Source organism: Trachurus trachurus (assembly GCF_905171665.1).
Source record: "Trachurus trachurus genome assembly, chromosome: 4".
NCBI classification, from domain to species: domain Eukaryota; kingdom Metazoa; phylum Chordata; class Actinopteri; order Carangiformes; family Carangidae; genus Trachurus; species Trachurus trachurus.
Genome location: NC_139898.1, coordinates 18715732 through 18729685, shown reverse-complemented (window position 1 = coordinate 18729685; position 13954 = coordinate 18715732). Strand labels below are relative to the sequence as shown.

At 42.0% G+C, this 13954-nt stretch overlaps 1 protein-coding gene and 1 long non-coding RNA gene across 5 annotated transcripts in view; one reads left to right on the top strand and one right to left on the bottom strand.

The window, feature by feature from the left end:
- LOC310985226 overlaps positions 1-10525 on the bottom strand; it is a 70352-nt gene extending 59827 nt beyond the window's left edge. Inside the window, exons 1-2 of the long non-coding RNA XR_014595355.1 lie at positions 10422-10525; positions 8683-8757 (exon numbers count right to left, since the gene is read on the bottom strand). This is a non-coding gene — a long non-coding RNA (uncharacterized lncRNA). The remainder of the gene's footprint in view (positions 1-8682; positions 8758-10421) is intronic.
- A 22-nt stretch (positions 10526-10547) lies between these two features.
- negr1 (neuronal growth regulator 1) overlaps positions 10548-13954 on the top strand; it is a 134790-nt gene continuing 131383 nt past the window's right edge. For 2 of the 4 annotated variants that reach the window (XR_014595354.1, XM_083970754.1), the window contains exon 1: positions 10554-10957. Coding sequence is in view for 3 of the 4 variants with exons in the window: in XM_083970754.1 (XP_083826880.1) it covers positions 10788-10957 (170 nt within the window). In the remaining variant the exon portion in view is untranslated. Of the gene's footprint in view, positions 10958-13954 lie in introns of all 4 variants that reach the window. The other 2 variants (XM_083970753.1, XM_083970755.1) reach the window with 2 other exon arrangements.

The following is a 13954-nucleotide window of genomic DNA, read 5'->3' as shown; positions in this document are numbered from 1 at the left end:
TCTTGGTCGTTGGTCGCGAGCGCTCTGAGCGGCGGCGCGCGTGTGTGTGTGTCGCTAGTGCCACTTCAGGTGGATCCGTGATCCGTGAGCCAATCATCCGTCCACAGTCTAGGCAGGGGAGCCCAGATGCAGGTTGGATGCGGGCTGCCCTCTGGTGTCGCTGGGCACGTCTCTCGGTCCTTCTCTGCTGGTTCCTGTCGTGTATGAGTGAGGCTGCTCTGGCACACACACGACACGGCCGTGTCCACCAAATGCTCTCTCTCTCTCTCTCTCTACCGAGTCGTCTCACTTCCGAGCCGCCTGACGAGCGTTGCGCTGTTAAATGTTTGTCGTCATTGAAAATAACGTGCATTTTGCATAATAACATTTCGGGTAACGGGCCGGGTCAGGCCTGGTTTTTAATTTATTAATTCAGGCTTGGTTCGGGTGGGGTTTGAGAGTCTCGGGCTCGGGCCGGGTACAGGCTTAATTTCCAGGCCCGTGCAGCCCTCTAGCTGGAGCGCAGGGTTCACGGTGCTCTGGTTCAGCCAGGTTTCCGTGAGAACGTCAACACAGCAGTTCCTCACGCTACGTTGAGAAGCTTTTGAAGCTTGATTTAAATTTAAGTTCTAGTTTTTGTTGTACTTTGTTGTACTACTACCAAAAATAATAAAGCAGATTATAACTTACAGTAAATGCATTGTCTACAAGTTTATTTTGTTACCTTTATAGGCCTAGATGATATTCAGTATCCCACTACAGTATATCACTTTGAATATTGTGTGTAAATGTAAAAACGTGTAAATCAACCCTATGCCAATATTGTAGCTGAATTTGCTACCATTACAGATTAAAAACCATAGATGTGTAAAAACATTTACCCATCTTAGCTTAGCTAGAGGCAAAACATCTCAAACGGGCTAGCTTGTAAATGCTGGTTAGCATGTTTTAACGGACAGTTTTTTCAAGAATGGACAAGGAAAACGCATATTTTAGTGAATATATAAGTACACCCACCCTCTGAGACCATGAGTGTTATTTTTTAAAAGTTGACTCCAGATGTCATATGTACCGTAAATTCTCAAATAAGTCTCAAACAGACACCGGGCGGGTCTATTTCTATTTTCTGCTAGTTCTTGTGAATGTACCAAACCTCTCAAAGCCCACGATCACCCGTTTGAGCATTTTTTATGCCGCTTCAGTCCTGCCATAGTTCTCAAAGATCCGACCCGGTCCAATCTGCAGGTGTAGAAGCCTGGACCTGATGCGGCCCCGGACTCATGTCACGAGCATTCATTCTTGGCCCGGGGCCGCAGCAAAAAAAAGAAAGAAAAAAGAAGCCAGTGGTCCGGTGCAACCCGAGTTATTAGCCTTAATGTTTTCAAGCTGAACCCGGTGCATCCTGCCGTGTTGTTCGGTCCGACCCGTTGAGAACTTGGACTGACACAAGAAAAGATCCAGAGGCTACAGTCTGTGGCACACATTTATTTACAAGAAGTTTAATCGGTGCTGGTAAATTAATGCTGCTCTGGATGGGGGGCGACCCCCATTCCGAAGGACCGCCATTCCGAAGGACCGCCATTCCGACGGTCTGCCAGTCCGAAAATTACTTCCGAGGGGCCGCTGTTCCGAATGTGTTTTATTTTGAAAATTGACCGGATTCTCTCGTGGTTTGACTTCCTGCCCGGCTTGACACGATCGCGCCCCGGGGACAGACCCCCCTCCCCCTCCAAAGTTTCACCCAGGTGCGAGTCTGATGCAGCCGCGGTGCTCCTGCTGAAAAATAAATGTCCTTGCTCTGTGCTTTGGTTGGGTTTAGGCAATGTAGAAAGGAGTTGGTTAAGTTTAGTAAAAAGATCAGGTAGAGGCCAAGAAAGTCTCTGCTAATATGCAGCTTCTCCGGGAGTTGAACCCAGATCTCCTGCGCCGGAGGCGGATGCTCTAACCCAGGGGTCATCAACTATATTTGTTGAAGGGCCAGAATCTTTCTCAATGGACACCTTGGGGGCCGGACATTCAAATAGGCCGGGATTGAAATTAATTTCACCTTTTTGCCTAATAATTTATTTGTTTATATTCTATTTTACCTGTAAGCTCATCATTTTCATTTATACATATCTTTTGTGTTTGGTATGATATAAAATGAAAAATCTTGACAGCTGGACTTTCAGATACTCCCACATGCTGGAGCTTTACACTGCTGACCTGCCCTGTGATTAGCCTAAATATGAAAGGAGGCTGACAATCGGTTCTGATGATAGGCCTGCAAGTCAGTAGCCCTGAGTAGTCAGTAGTGTTTCTCTTCTATAGTACACATTCTACATCTCGGAGGCAACGTTTTTACACACACAGGTTAGCTCAGTGGGAAACAGTAGGAGAGATACAGGCCGAGGGGGAACCGGGACACAACACCGGAGGGGGAAGTCCGCGCAGCTGTGCGCCATGGACGTGCACAAAAAAACAACAGAGTAGCATCAAACACACGCTGCTACCGCATCGTTTTTGGGTTGTGAGCGCGCATGACACGCATCTACACTGAATGGGTTTGAGTGCGCAAAAGAGGCTATATCTGAACGGCCGCCGTACACACCCGGTTTAACCAAGGCGTCGGCCAAACTCACCCAGGCAGCTCTGCAGACAGGCAGGGAAAACCCTGCAGTCCAGCCAGCTCCCTGAACTTTCATGCACGGTGCTTTGGGTACCGAGGCGTTTCCTTATCCCAGCGCATTGACTTACAGGCGCACACTAACACTTTGAGCGCGTGTCTCCGTGTCCCAGCGCATTGACTTACAGGCGCACACCAACAGAGACCGAGAAATATAATAGTTACTTGTTAACTATTAGATCTCAGTCGTGGGCCGGATTGGAAGGTTCGGCGGGCCGGATTCGGCCCGCGGGCCGCCAGTTGATGATCACTGCTCTAACCACTGTGCTACAAAACTTTCGTTATGTGTACCCAGTGTCTTAAACCTTTTAATGGCGGACTTTTTTCAGGTTTGGAAAGGCACCCCTTTTCCATAAATAATTAACGGCCGGCATTCTGACAAATTAAAGTAAACGTTCGGAATGGCGGCCGTTCGGAATGGCACCCTGGAACCGCTCTGGATATGACTCTTTCCTTCTATTCTTACTCTTTTAAACAGAACCTATTACATATTTTTCATCTTAGCTGAGCATAACATTTATTTAAAACCTGTCCCATACACAGTAGACACCTGTCTAAACAGTCACTGGGTCAGTTGTTTTGCCTCCAGCGACCGTTGTGACGTAGGCCATGAAGGGGTCTATAGGATGATGTACTAAACAACAGTGCTGCAACTGTGCGGCTCTTTGAGGTTTTATGTAATGCTTGTCTGTGTGCATGGCTAGTAGGGGGAGTGTCTGACTTTGCCATGTATTAATCGAAAATTTTTCTGCAAGTTTGCAAATCTGTTGTCCATGGCCTTAATCACTGTGGATTACAATCTGACTACAACAAAAAAGTTCTCACATCTAGTTTTACAAGTGTATTTGTAAAGACGGATTAGAAAGTAAAAAAATATATATATAGTAGGTGTATGAATGATCAATAATCAGTATTACTGTCTGGCAGTCATAGAGAGTCTGAAAATCAAATTTTGCTTGTGGCCCTGAGGAGGCTTGGGCCGGTGCTGGTCAAGTACAAAGGAGATATATCATGACAAACAATATTCCTATGCTGTTTGTGGTTCTGATTTAATAATGTAATGACCTGCAATTTTGGCACAATGCTAAATCTTTCTTTACAAGCACTTAAGTTGCGGTTCAGCCATCAGTAAATCCACTGGCAAGTCCGGTCATTTTATTAAATGTCAACACTGTTTTAAACAGTAAATATTGCAACGTATTATGGCATGTCACTAAAAAGGTTCCTTCAAAGTGACTGTGGTTCAAAGTGTTTAATCACAGACGCTGAACATTTACCAGCTGTAACAAAAACTTTTCCTTTTTTTTGGGGTAGATACAGAGAGGGGGGCTTTGGCATGCTAGCTCACACAATCAAAGAAAACAAACAGAAGCTGCTGCTTTGCCTGTGGCTGGTGTTTGAGCGGAACATAAAAAAGAAAACCTAGGAAGTGGGAAGGCTGTGTTACACTTTCTTTCCCACACAGCAAGGTTCTTAGATGATTTACACTGCTACGCAAACAAAAAACTTTGCTCATTAGAATAAATAAATGTAGTTACACAGAATACACGCATCAATAAAAAAAAATTTTAAAAACAGAAGTGACAAAATTGTATAGAAAAATAGATTCTTCTTGTCATAAAAATATGACTTGGTGAGAACTCAGTGATCATAAACCCAGTAGTATTCATTATAATGGATCAAATGACTGTAGGTAATGTGAAATGGTTTACTGGCAGTGATGACTCCTTCACAGAATTACCACCCAGTTTTGCAACACCCCTCGGCTCTCTATTGTGGATCAGTGGTCGGGCTTTTTCTAGACCCCAAATCCAGCTGTACTAGACAGCTGCTTTCTGCAACAGACACTCTGATAAACCCACTGCTCACTACACAACATGTCTTTCAGCCTCACACCTGCATAATTTATTTCAGACAAGTGCAACTTGAAATTGTTGTATTCTTAGAAATAACACATCTTATATATCAGTAAATTATCAGTTTAGTGTTAAGAAGGCTTTATGTGTAGCTGCATCCACTGTTGGTTCCCAGAGTCTCATTATTACGTAGCCTGAAGCGCACTTGGTACACCACGGACCACTCTGCATCCTGCCAACTGGGCACTCAACTGTTCCAGACAGCTGCTCCACATTTAAGTGATAAAAATTAACAAGAAGCTACAGTATGTCCTATAAAGATGCCAGTAATGTTTCAGTGTTGCCTATTCTTAATATGTTTTGTGACAAGTTGAACTTTTCGCTCTTTTGAGCCCACTTGTCTGGTGGTGGTCCACATGCTGGAGAAAGTTCATCACTAATGCTTTGTACCGTTCGGGGCTAAAGGATCTGTTTATTGCTATATTTAATAACTCAGTTGGAGTTTTATGAACTGTTCACCATGTCTGAAAATGTGGTAGGCGCTGTCTGAGAGTACAAATAAATTCTGACTCATGAGTGGGGTAGGTTTTGTCCCACATGAGCGGTGCACAAAAAGCAAAGAAAGGAAAGGCTCAAAATAAATCACTGCTTGAGGGCTACATATATCAAACTCCATAGTTCATTCAAAATGTGTTTTGTCCACTATATCTAAGTTATATAAATGTGCATTTGGACCTTGACAGTAAGGTACCATTTGAGAAATATAACGCATTACTCTCTGCACAGACAAGTGGCAGTTGCTGAATTATACCATAATGGAATTTCTTATTTGAAGAACCGAGGGCAAAAGTAAGGGCATTTAGGTTTCTTGTTTTGTATTGAAAGTCAGGTCAGTCGTTTTTGAAAGGTGGATGTCATAGTTGAGTTGGTGTCATATTGACTTTGCAGGTGGACACATCCAGCCAACGTTCTATTCTCTTCCCTTCTGTTAACTTTAACAGCTTTCGGGAAGCTTAAAATCGGTTGTGCACCAAACAGTCAATTCTCAAACTATCTTAGTGTCGCAGGTTAATCTTTACACGGTGACTTATTTTAATATTAATATCTAAAGTGAGGAAAATATACACTGCAAACCTGAATGATAAAGTTAATTAATCAATTTTTTGTATTTTATTTTACTTATTAAAAAAAGCTTTACTAACATACATATTAAAGGTACAATATGTAAGACATCTAAAGCAACTGGCCGTAAAATCCTCCTAATATGTCACAGAGACTCAGGAATAGTGTTCATATAACATGATGAACTCACCAACAACAATAGTACAGCCAGAGTATTTGCATTAAAAATCTTTTTTTGCACACTGCAAATCATGTTTATGTTTTGAATTTACGTGTTGGCATGTTGCGCCACCTAGCCCTCTCTCCCAGTCACAGCGGCGTCAGTGGCATTTCAGCCTCCGGTCTGGTCCACTGAGCTGCCGCTAGGGCTGGGAGAAAAAACGAGATCACTGTGTTTTGAATTTGACTGCAGTAACCGTTTTTGGCCACATTCTTACATATGGCACCTTTAAGTTTGTTAAACACTGTTTTCCTTTTTTTGAGTAAAATAAACTCATCATTTTTTTTTGATTGATTTGAATTTATGAAGTACACATAACTTGAAAGCATAACGTAAGCACAACTTTAAACTATCAAGTGTCAACATTTGTCTAATGTCAATAACATTATAGTTGTGGTGAGTGATTATTTGAAAGGAGGAGACAATTATGCAATTATGTTCAAAAATATATGAACAAAAAAGAATCTCAGATTAAAACCTAAATAAATCTGCAAAGTGGGTTGAGCAGTAGAGTTTTCATTTAGTTTAATAAATAAACAAGATTCATTGGTAGAATTTAATAATTAATTTAATCAATTTATAAGGCACACAATTAAAATATAACTCGGTCAATCATAATAAATAAATGGCATTCATAAAAACAACAAAAAACAGATCAAGGGTAAATGCTCTAAAACAAATGCTCTTTTTGTCTCTATTGTCTAATCTGTGTATTTCATATATTCCTTATTTAAATATTCTTTATATTTCACAATTGGAATGTTGAGTAACTGCAGATTTATCCAAGGATCAATTCAATATTTATGATTCTAGGTTAATTTCTGATTCACACTCCAGACCAGAAGGTGGTGCTAATGCATCTAATACACTGGCTGGTGACCACTGTTTATAAATCCCCAGAAGAAGAAAATTGGAATACAGGATTTAGCGGGAAAGTGCCACAAATCACCATGGGAAGCTGGACCTACAGTCTAATTATCAGCAGCAGTCAGTATCAATGGACTCAAAAGTGTTGGAAATTGATATTTATGCACTTTTCTTTATTTTAGACATTTGTTGACTTGTTTAGCTCAGAGGACGTAGACCTCCGACCGCAGCCTTCTGTACTGGACAGGTGCTCACATCTATGCCTCAGTGCACTTTGCCAAACACCACTTCTGGTAACTTGTTTACAGTGTACCTAATTTCTGTGTCATGCATGACAATTGATTTGTCAATTGATTAATGTCCTCCACTGGAGCCTTTTGTCTTCACTTTCTGGGGCATCAGTTGAGGAGGAGACTAAGGGCACCGCAACCTCATACCAATGTTTACAAGCTGATAAGAAGCTGTGGAAGAGTCTCAATGTCCTCTGTTTCACTTCTGTGAATACACATTGTTATTTATAGTTTTATACATTTGGTTGAGGTCCAGAGGTGGAGAAGTTCACCTAAAAATGCAGATTTTCTGTCTTAAACTAGAGGATGTCAAACAAAATGTGAATGAATAATTCATATGGTTGGCGGATTTACAAGCTGGTGCTGCCAATTTATGATGTAAAAAAAGTGAGACAATTTAAATTTTTAAAACTGGAGATAAAGGGGCTGTTCTACATCAAGAATTATAATTATTTCATTGATTAAAATAGAGCCTTTGTAGAATAAATTTGGGATTAAAACATGGATCCTTTGAATGTGAGATCAATTATCCTTACATTTTTCCTCATGCGTCATTCTTATGAGGTTATATTATATTCTGAGGTTTGTGTGATAAGGCAAATATACCCTTTTGGTTCAGGCTCATCGTTCACTCAGAACAGTGAAAAATAAGGTAGCATATGCCTCAGTGGTTTTTGCCACACTGTTAGCATTCAATTAAGACAATGAAACAGTTTTAATACAGCAGGCCGTCTCCACAGCCTCCCAAAGGCTTGACTCCTTTATAAAGATGCTGATAACATTGTAAAGTGTATAGATTCAAATCTACAGTATCAGGGAAACATGCCCTCCTGAGAAAAACAGTCATTGTGTCACCTCTCACTCCTCATGCCCTGGTTTCAAAAAGACAGCTGATTGTGAAAACTGAAGAAATTTCTATGGTATCCATTACTCAAAACAGCTCAGACGTAGTGATAGTCCAGAGCCTGATCTCTTTCATCTTGTTCATAATTCCTGAGGTTATTATGAGTTGAATATTAGAGGCTGCCAGCCCCCTACCCCCCCCCCCCCCCCATTGCACAGTGCACTAACACTAAATGGAGTCATTGTAATTATAGCTTTCATGCATGGGAAGGTACATTTTCTGAGGTAATTTGAAGGGCTCCAAGAAAAAAAAGAAGAAAAAAAAAAAACATGGCTGTGACTGACAAGGTAAGGATGGAAAACATCTCATGGTCTCTGCCAAAAACACCTCTGTCACAAAACCACAATATAAGAATTTGTATTGATGGTATTATCAAAGCTATTAACAGTAGAGGGAGCTTCAGTTATGCAAATTAGAATTGTGTTTGTGACAAGATGAACTTTTCACTCCCCCTCTTTTAATGCTGCTTGTCATGGAACATTGGTTGTTGACTCATTTCCAGCATGGTGAAATGTCCCTTGTAACCTCTGGAAACCAGTTTCCTGGCTCTCTGTCTCAGCTAGCCCTGCAAATAGAAATGTGTCCCAACTCCTTCTGTCTCACAACACTGTGATAAACAATTTATCTCCTCAGGTAGATAATGACCAAAGATGAAAAGGGAACCCTCACAGAACCCATAATGACTTTATGGAAGATCAAGACTCCTTCCTTGATTTTAAACAAAAGGCAAGGAAATAGTATAAAACTGAAACAAACCTTTCTGAGGTTCAGTCACTCACCCCGTTTTATTTCAGATCGAGCAGCTCCAGACTGCATCTTGATAACATCACAGGCTGCAATCTTGGCTATGTGGTCTGTAAGATAAGATTTTGAGATAAGATATCGTGAGACTGTATTGATCCTCTTGAGGTATATTAATAAAAAAAAAGTATAACGGAAGATAAAAGTGTTACATAGGATTCAGACAAATAGAATTGGGCACATCGTATATGGGATATAATGATCAAAACTTGAAAATAACATCAGCAATAAAACAAAAACAGAAAAACCAAAAAGACTGTCTGGTTAAAACATAACAATAGGCTTTATGCACAGCTCCACTACTTCCTGAACTTAAAGCAGAAGTAAGTGATATATTTGTGTTAATATAAGTCTTAAATAGTTATATCTTCCGACAGCAATCACTTACATAGAGTGTTTGGTCTGAAACACGGGTCTGTCAGTCACTCTGCTCTGCTCTGAGCCGAGGAGAAAACATTTATCGTATCCTACAGTTTTTATCCAATGAGGAGAGAGAACGGCATGCAGGGCTGTGTGTGCAGCCAAGGGACGCCGTGAATGTGGTGACGTAGGGACGAGGACTGTTATGGTGCGTTCAAGGAAACTCGTATTTTTCCGACCGTGAAGTCGTACCAGTTCGATCTGGTACGAGTTCACGGGTCGGAAGTTACGAGTGGCCGTTATAGTGACTTTCACCGGTAAAACAGGTCGGAAAAACACGAGTGGGTTGCCTGGAACGCTACAAAGTCGTAAGTTGTGACTTGAAGCTGTAATTTACGATTTCAAAAGCCTGCCTGGAACGCAGCATTAGCGAAAACGACCGGACCACTTACTTCTGCTTTAAACAAGCTCCTTTATTTCCTGTCTAACATTATTGGATACACTGATTAATCCAGGTGTGTCTGACTCACAGACAGTAGTTACAACAAATCAGTTTGTCCAATAATATAGACAGGAAATAAAGGAGCTTGTTTAAATTCAGGAAGTAGGAGCTGTGCATAAAGCCTACAGGGATGTTATCTCATTGGAATTAGTATTTTTAAGTCCATATTTTCATAAAGACTGACAAAAAGCTGAGTGCTTGGTTTTTGGAGTTTGTTTTTTATGCTGTTCTGGTCCACCAGGAACTGTTGCTAATGTTATTCTCATACTGTGTCATCTGCAATAATGTGTTGGCACCGTGCCAACATGTCACCTCAGAGAAATGTATGTCATTTCCATGGCTACGGCCATACAGTATGTTAAGTCTTATGTAGGCTAAGTCCAATGGCTTAGAGCTGCATAATATGGGTGGCTACAGCTCTAAAACAAACTTTGTAAACCCCTGTGCCCCTGTGTGTCTCTGCATGTCTGTCTACATGTGAAAGCCCCCACATGGTTGTTGCAGTTCAACTCCCTTCATGAAATTATATAAAGTATCCTATTGGCAATACCTCCCATAAGGGATTTGATGATGATGTATTATTTAATATATAGGACATAGCCTATATATTATAAAATTATGAATGATGTCACATAAGGATGCTCCCTGGGTTATTAGTTGTCTGTCTGTGACATCTTTATAGTATCAGACTTAAATCTTTTTTCTAGAGTTTTCCTGTGGGATACACCTGCGTCACCATCGGGTGAGCTCCATTTTCACCACATGCTCAGACTGCTCATTTCCTTATGGGAAATAAATAGGGGGTGGTTCTCCAGTCGATATCTTTAATTGCTCCTGGGTTGTATCAATACCTACCGGTTTTACTGCTCCATCACGAGCCACTGGGAACGGGTTGCCCGGGAAACGGCCGCATGGCAACAGGATCAGAGCCTGGGGGTTGTCTGCTTCTAGGTCTGCTCCCATTTTACATCGCATTTCCTCACTAGATGGTGTGCGAGCCACTGGAGAGTAGCTACACTTCCCCGCACAGTAGTGGGCTCTACATCCAGCAAAAACAAACCTGGGAAAGTATACGGCGGACCATTTTTCTTTTACTGGGCTCCGAAGTGTGGAAATAAAACGTCGTTCGCATCAAGGTTTTTTTTTTTTTTTTAAGCTAACCCAACTGTTTTAGCATCAAGAAGACTTGGGAGAAAAAAGCGACAACAACACACAGCTGTGATGGACATAATGATTGCGGTGCAGGATGCTTGTGTCTCTGGTCAGTGGCTTACTGCGATAATACTCAGCCTGTGCTGCTTTTTGCCGTCCTGTTTGCCCGCCGGACAAACTGTGGACTACTCCTCGGTTGAAAGTGTGGTCAGCAGACAAGGCGACACGGCTTTACTAAGGTAAAACAACAACAACACAACTTCACTTTCTCCCGCTTCCACACACTCTGTAGGAGTTTCCCTCCGCAGCCGAAGCTGGGAGAGCGGACCGCACACAGTCCTACAACATCACTCCGCGCGGTTTTAAACATGTCTGTTACGTACTTTTTTTTTTTAATGAGCGCCCTGCGGTAAACACACAATGGGTCGTTTTCCCTCCATCCCCGTCCTTGTTGTCGGCTGTCAGCGGGGCTTGGAGAGGGGAGGAGGGGACCGGGGAGGAGGGGGGACACTAGGCAGTGCAGCGGCTGCTACACAGGACGGACGCTGCTCTTGCGTCAAGTGAAGTAAGGCTTCGGGCTGAAGACAGTCCAAAGTTTTCTGAGACACTTTCCCTTTGTGTAGCTTACTCCTGTCTCCAGCTAACACAGATAACAGGTTATTTCTGGGTGTGTGTTTGATTTCCTGAGGTGCTCCCGTAAATGGGACGGTATCGCCAAAATGACCAAAATTAGCCCACATGACATCAGCTTGTCGCTTATGTAATTTTGATTTCATTATGTCCAATGATTCCCCGCTGTTGCAAACGGCACTAGAGCTTAACGAGTGAGTTTAATAGCCTGTAACGTTATTTAAAATGAATCGGAGCCCAGTGTGGTATATTGATTGCTGTTCTGTTAATCTTTCTTTTTTTGTTTTGTTTGTTCATGTTTTCTTTTGCTGGATGCACAATGTGATGTCGCAGTTTTAAAACGAGGCTGAAGAAGTGCATGTGTGGTCGCTGTTGATGAGCAGTCAAGTTATGGATCTCTCCCCATCACGTAGGCTGCGATGCCAGCTGCACAGGTAGCTGCCCATTAAGGCACCACATTAACTGGCATGGGCGTAGTTTGGAGCAGTGCACTCAGGATTACCAGCAACATTATAGTAGTATACTGTAGAATCAAAAACCCCATCAACACCCCTCCTCCCTGCCAAATTGGCTTTAGTCTAAATGATATAGCCTAGTTCTTTTCTAAAGATGATTTCCTGTAGCTATAGGCTAAGTTTTAGATGGACTAAAATCTTTTAGGCAATCACACAAGACAGTGTGGTTTATTTCAGTAGTTCATGAAACTCTAAACACTTGTACACAAAAACACAGAAGGAAAAAAAAAGAGATGGGTAATCTTTGGAGGACTCTGATATTATCTTGTTCTGCTGATATCAAATATCCGCTTTGATGGCTCTGTGGAAAGGCTGAGGGGGGGGGGGGGGGGGGGGCAGTCCTGCCCCATTTCAATATGAATTCTGTGGATGCTGACGCTAAGAGATGCTGGACGTGGACCTGAATACAGAGCAGCTAACTGTCTAAAGTTCCACTCAGCCTGGCCTTTAGTCACTGTTGTCTCATACTTGATTGTCGAAGAGCTGAATTGTTTCTGTGACATAAGGTCACCGTGAGTGGCTGTGTTGAGATGGGTGTCTTATTGTGAGGATGTGTCGGTGTTCATCACAGAATTACCTTGGCAACAGCTGAGGGGTACTCAATTTTTTTTTTTTTTTTTTTTACTTTTATAAACACGTTCCTTTCATGCCCAAGGGCCATCTCATCAAATAAACTCACACCTCTAACTGTCTAGAGGCCGTTTAATTCCCTGATGTCAATCTGGGTTGGCTGTGATCAGTGGCAAAGGCTTTGCCTGAATCCTGATGGTTTATTGGACCACAGATTATCCCCATGCTATGAATCAGCTCAATAAACAAGTTGCCTCCCACCCAATGAATATAGCAACACTCTCCATAAGCGGGTCATCGCCTCAGTAAATGCCATCTAGAAATCTAGGAAATGGATAGGGCAAACATTTTCAAGATGCTTTCATTGCCCGTCTCTTATAGTTAATTAATGGGTTGTTTGGGGCTCTCTGTAACCATTCACTGGCTTTTTGTCACTCATGTGAATGCTGCCAGTGTCAAGTTATCACTTTGCTATGCCTGCACCTGTTGACCAAATAGAGATTGTAAATCTCTTCAACTGCTCTTCTTGTTTCCCTGGTTTGCATCTAATTACAAAACACTGTCATCACCAAAGTGATGACAAAGGCCCACTCTGTCTTTTTTTCTCCTCCTTTCTGACTCAGTTTTTTTCATTGGTCTTGAAAGCCAGGCATCAAAGCATGAACCATTTCTTTTAGGAACTAAGTGCTGAAAACAGTGCCTGTTTGTTGAATTTTCTCTGTTGTCAAGACCCCTGACTATTAGAGGCCAATTTTGCTGTGCCCCATGGCTGATTGCTGCATGGCAAAAAAATGTGAGCGTCCTCGAACACTGACAAACACAGAAGCACGCAATTAGTCACTGCCTTTGGATTATGGAGTAGATCCCGTGAGGTGCACCCGTTGTCATACATTCATTTCCCCCACCTCTTCAGTTCTCAGCGCTGCGTTACTGCTGCCCTGATTCTTGTTGGACAGAGGGTCCACATCAATTAAATGATTTGAGCTTCTTGAAAATGAGGAATGGTGTGTGTGTATCATCATCCTTTTAATGTTGTTTGATTACCTAAAGGCTCAGCCATTTCCATCCTTTAACAAAAGGCCCTGGTATTTGAAATTAGTTCGCTGCTGCATCAAAGCGTCTTACATGGGTAGATTCTAGCTCTGCACATATGCTGCATTTTGTTTTTGCATACCCAAAATCTGTACACTTCCATGGGGAGCACATTGTTTAGAGGAGCTTTCTTTCCCATCTTGTTACAGGTTTCTTGTCTTTTGGATTCAGTCGAGTAAACCTTGACTCTTCCCAGTAAATGACTCATCTGGTTATGAATTTAAGGGGATCAGTAAGATGAAAAAACAGTTCCTCTTGCTGTCAGGAAACACACGGTATCACTGGCAGCCTCTTCCACATGGATAAGCAGCTGTAATCAACAGCAAAGAGCCAGTGTCAGTTAAGCATAGGCTGCCACCATACCGTTACTATTTGCAGCACTGTTTTTAAGGCATTTTTTGTATTTATTTTGGTGTTCTGTGCTTTGTC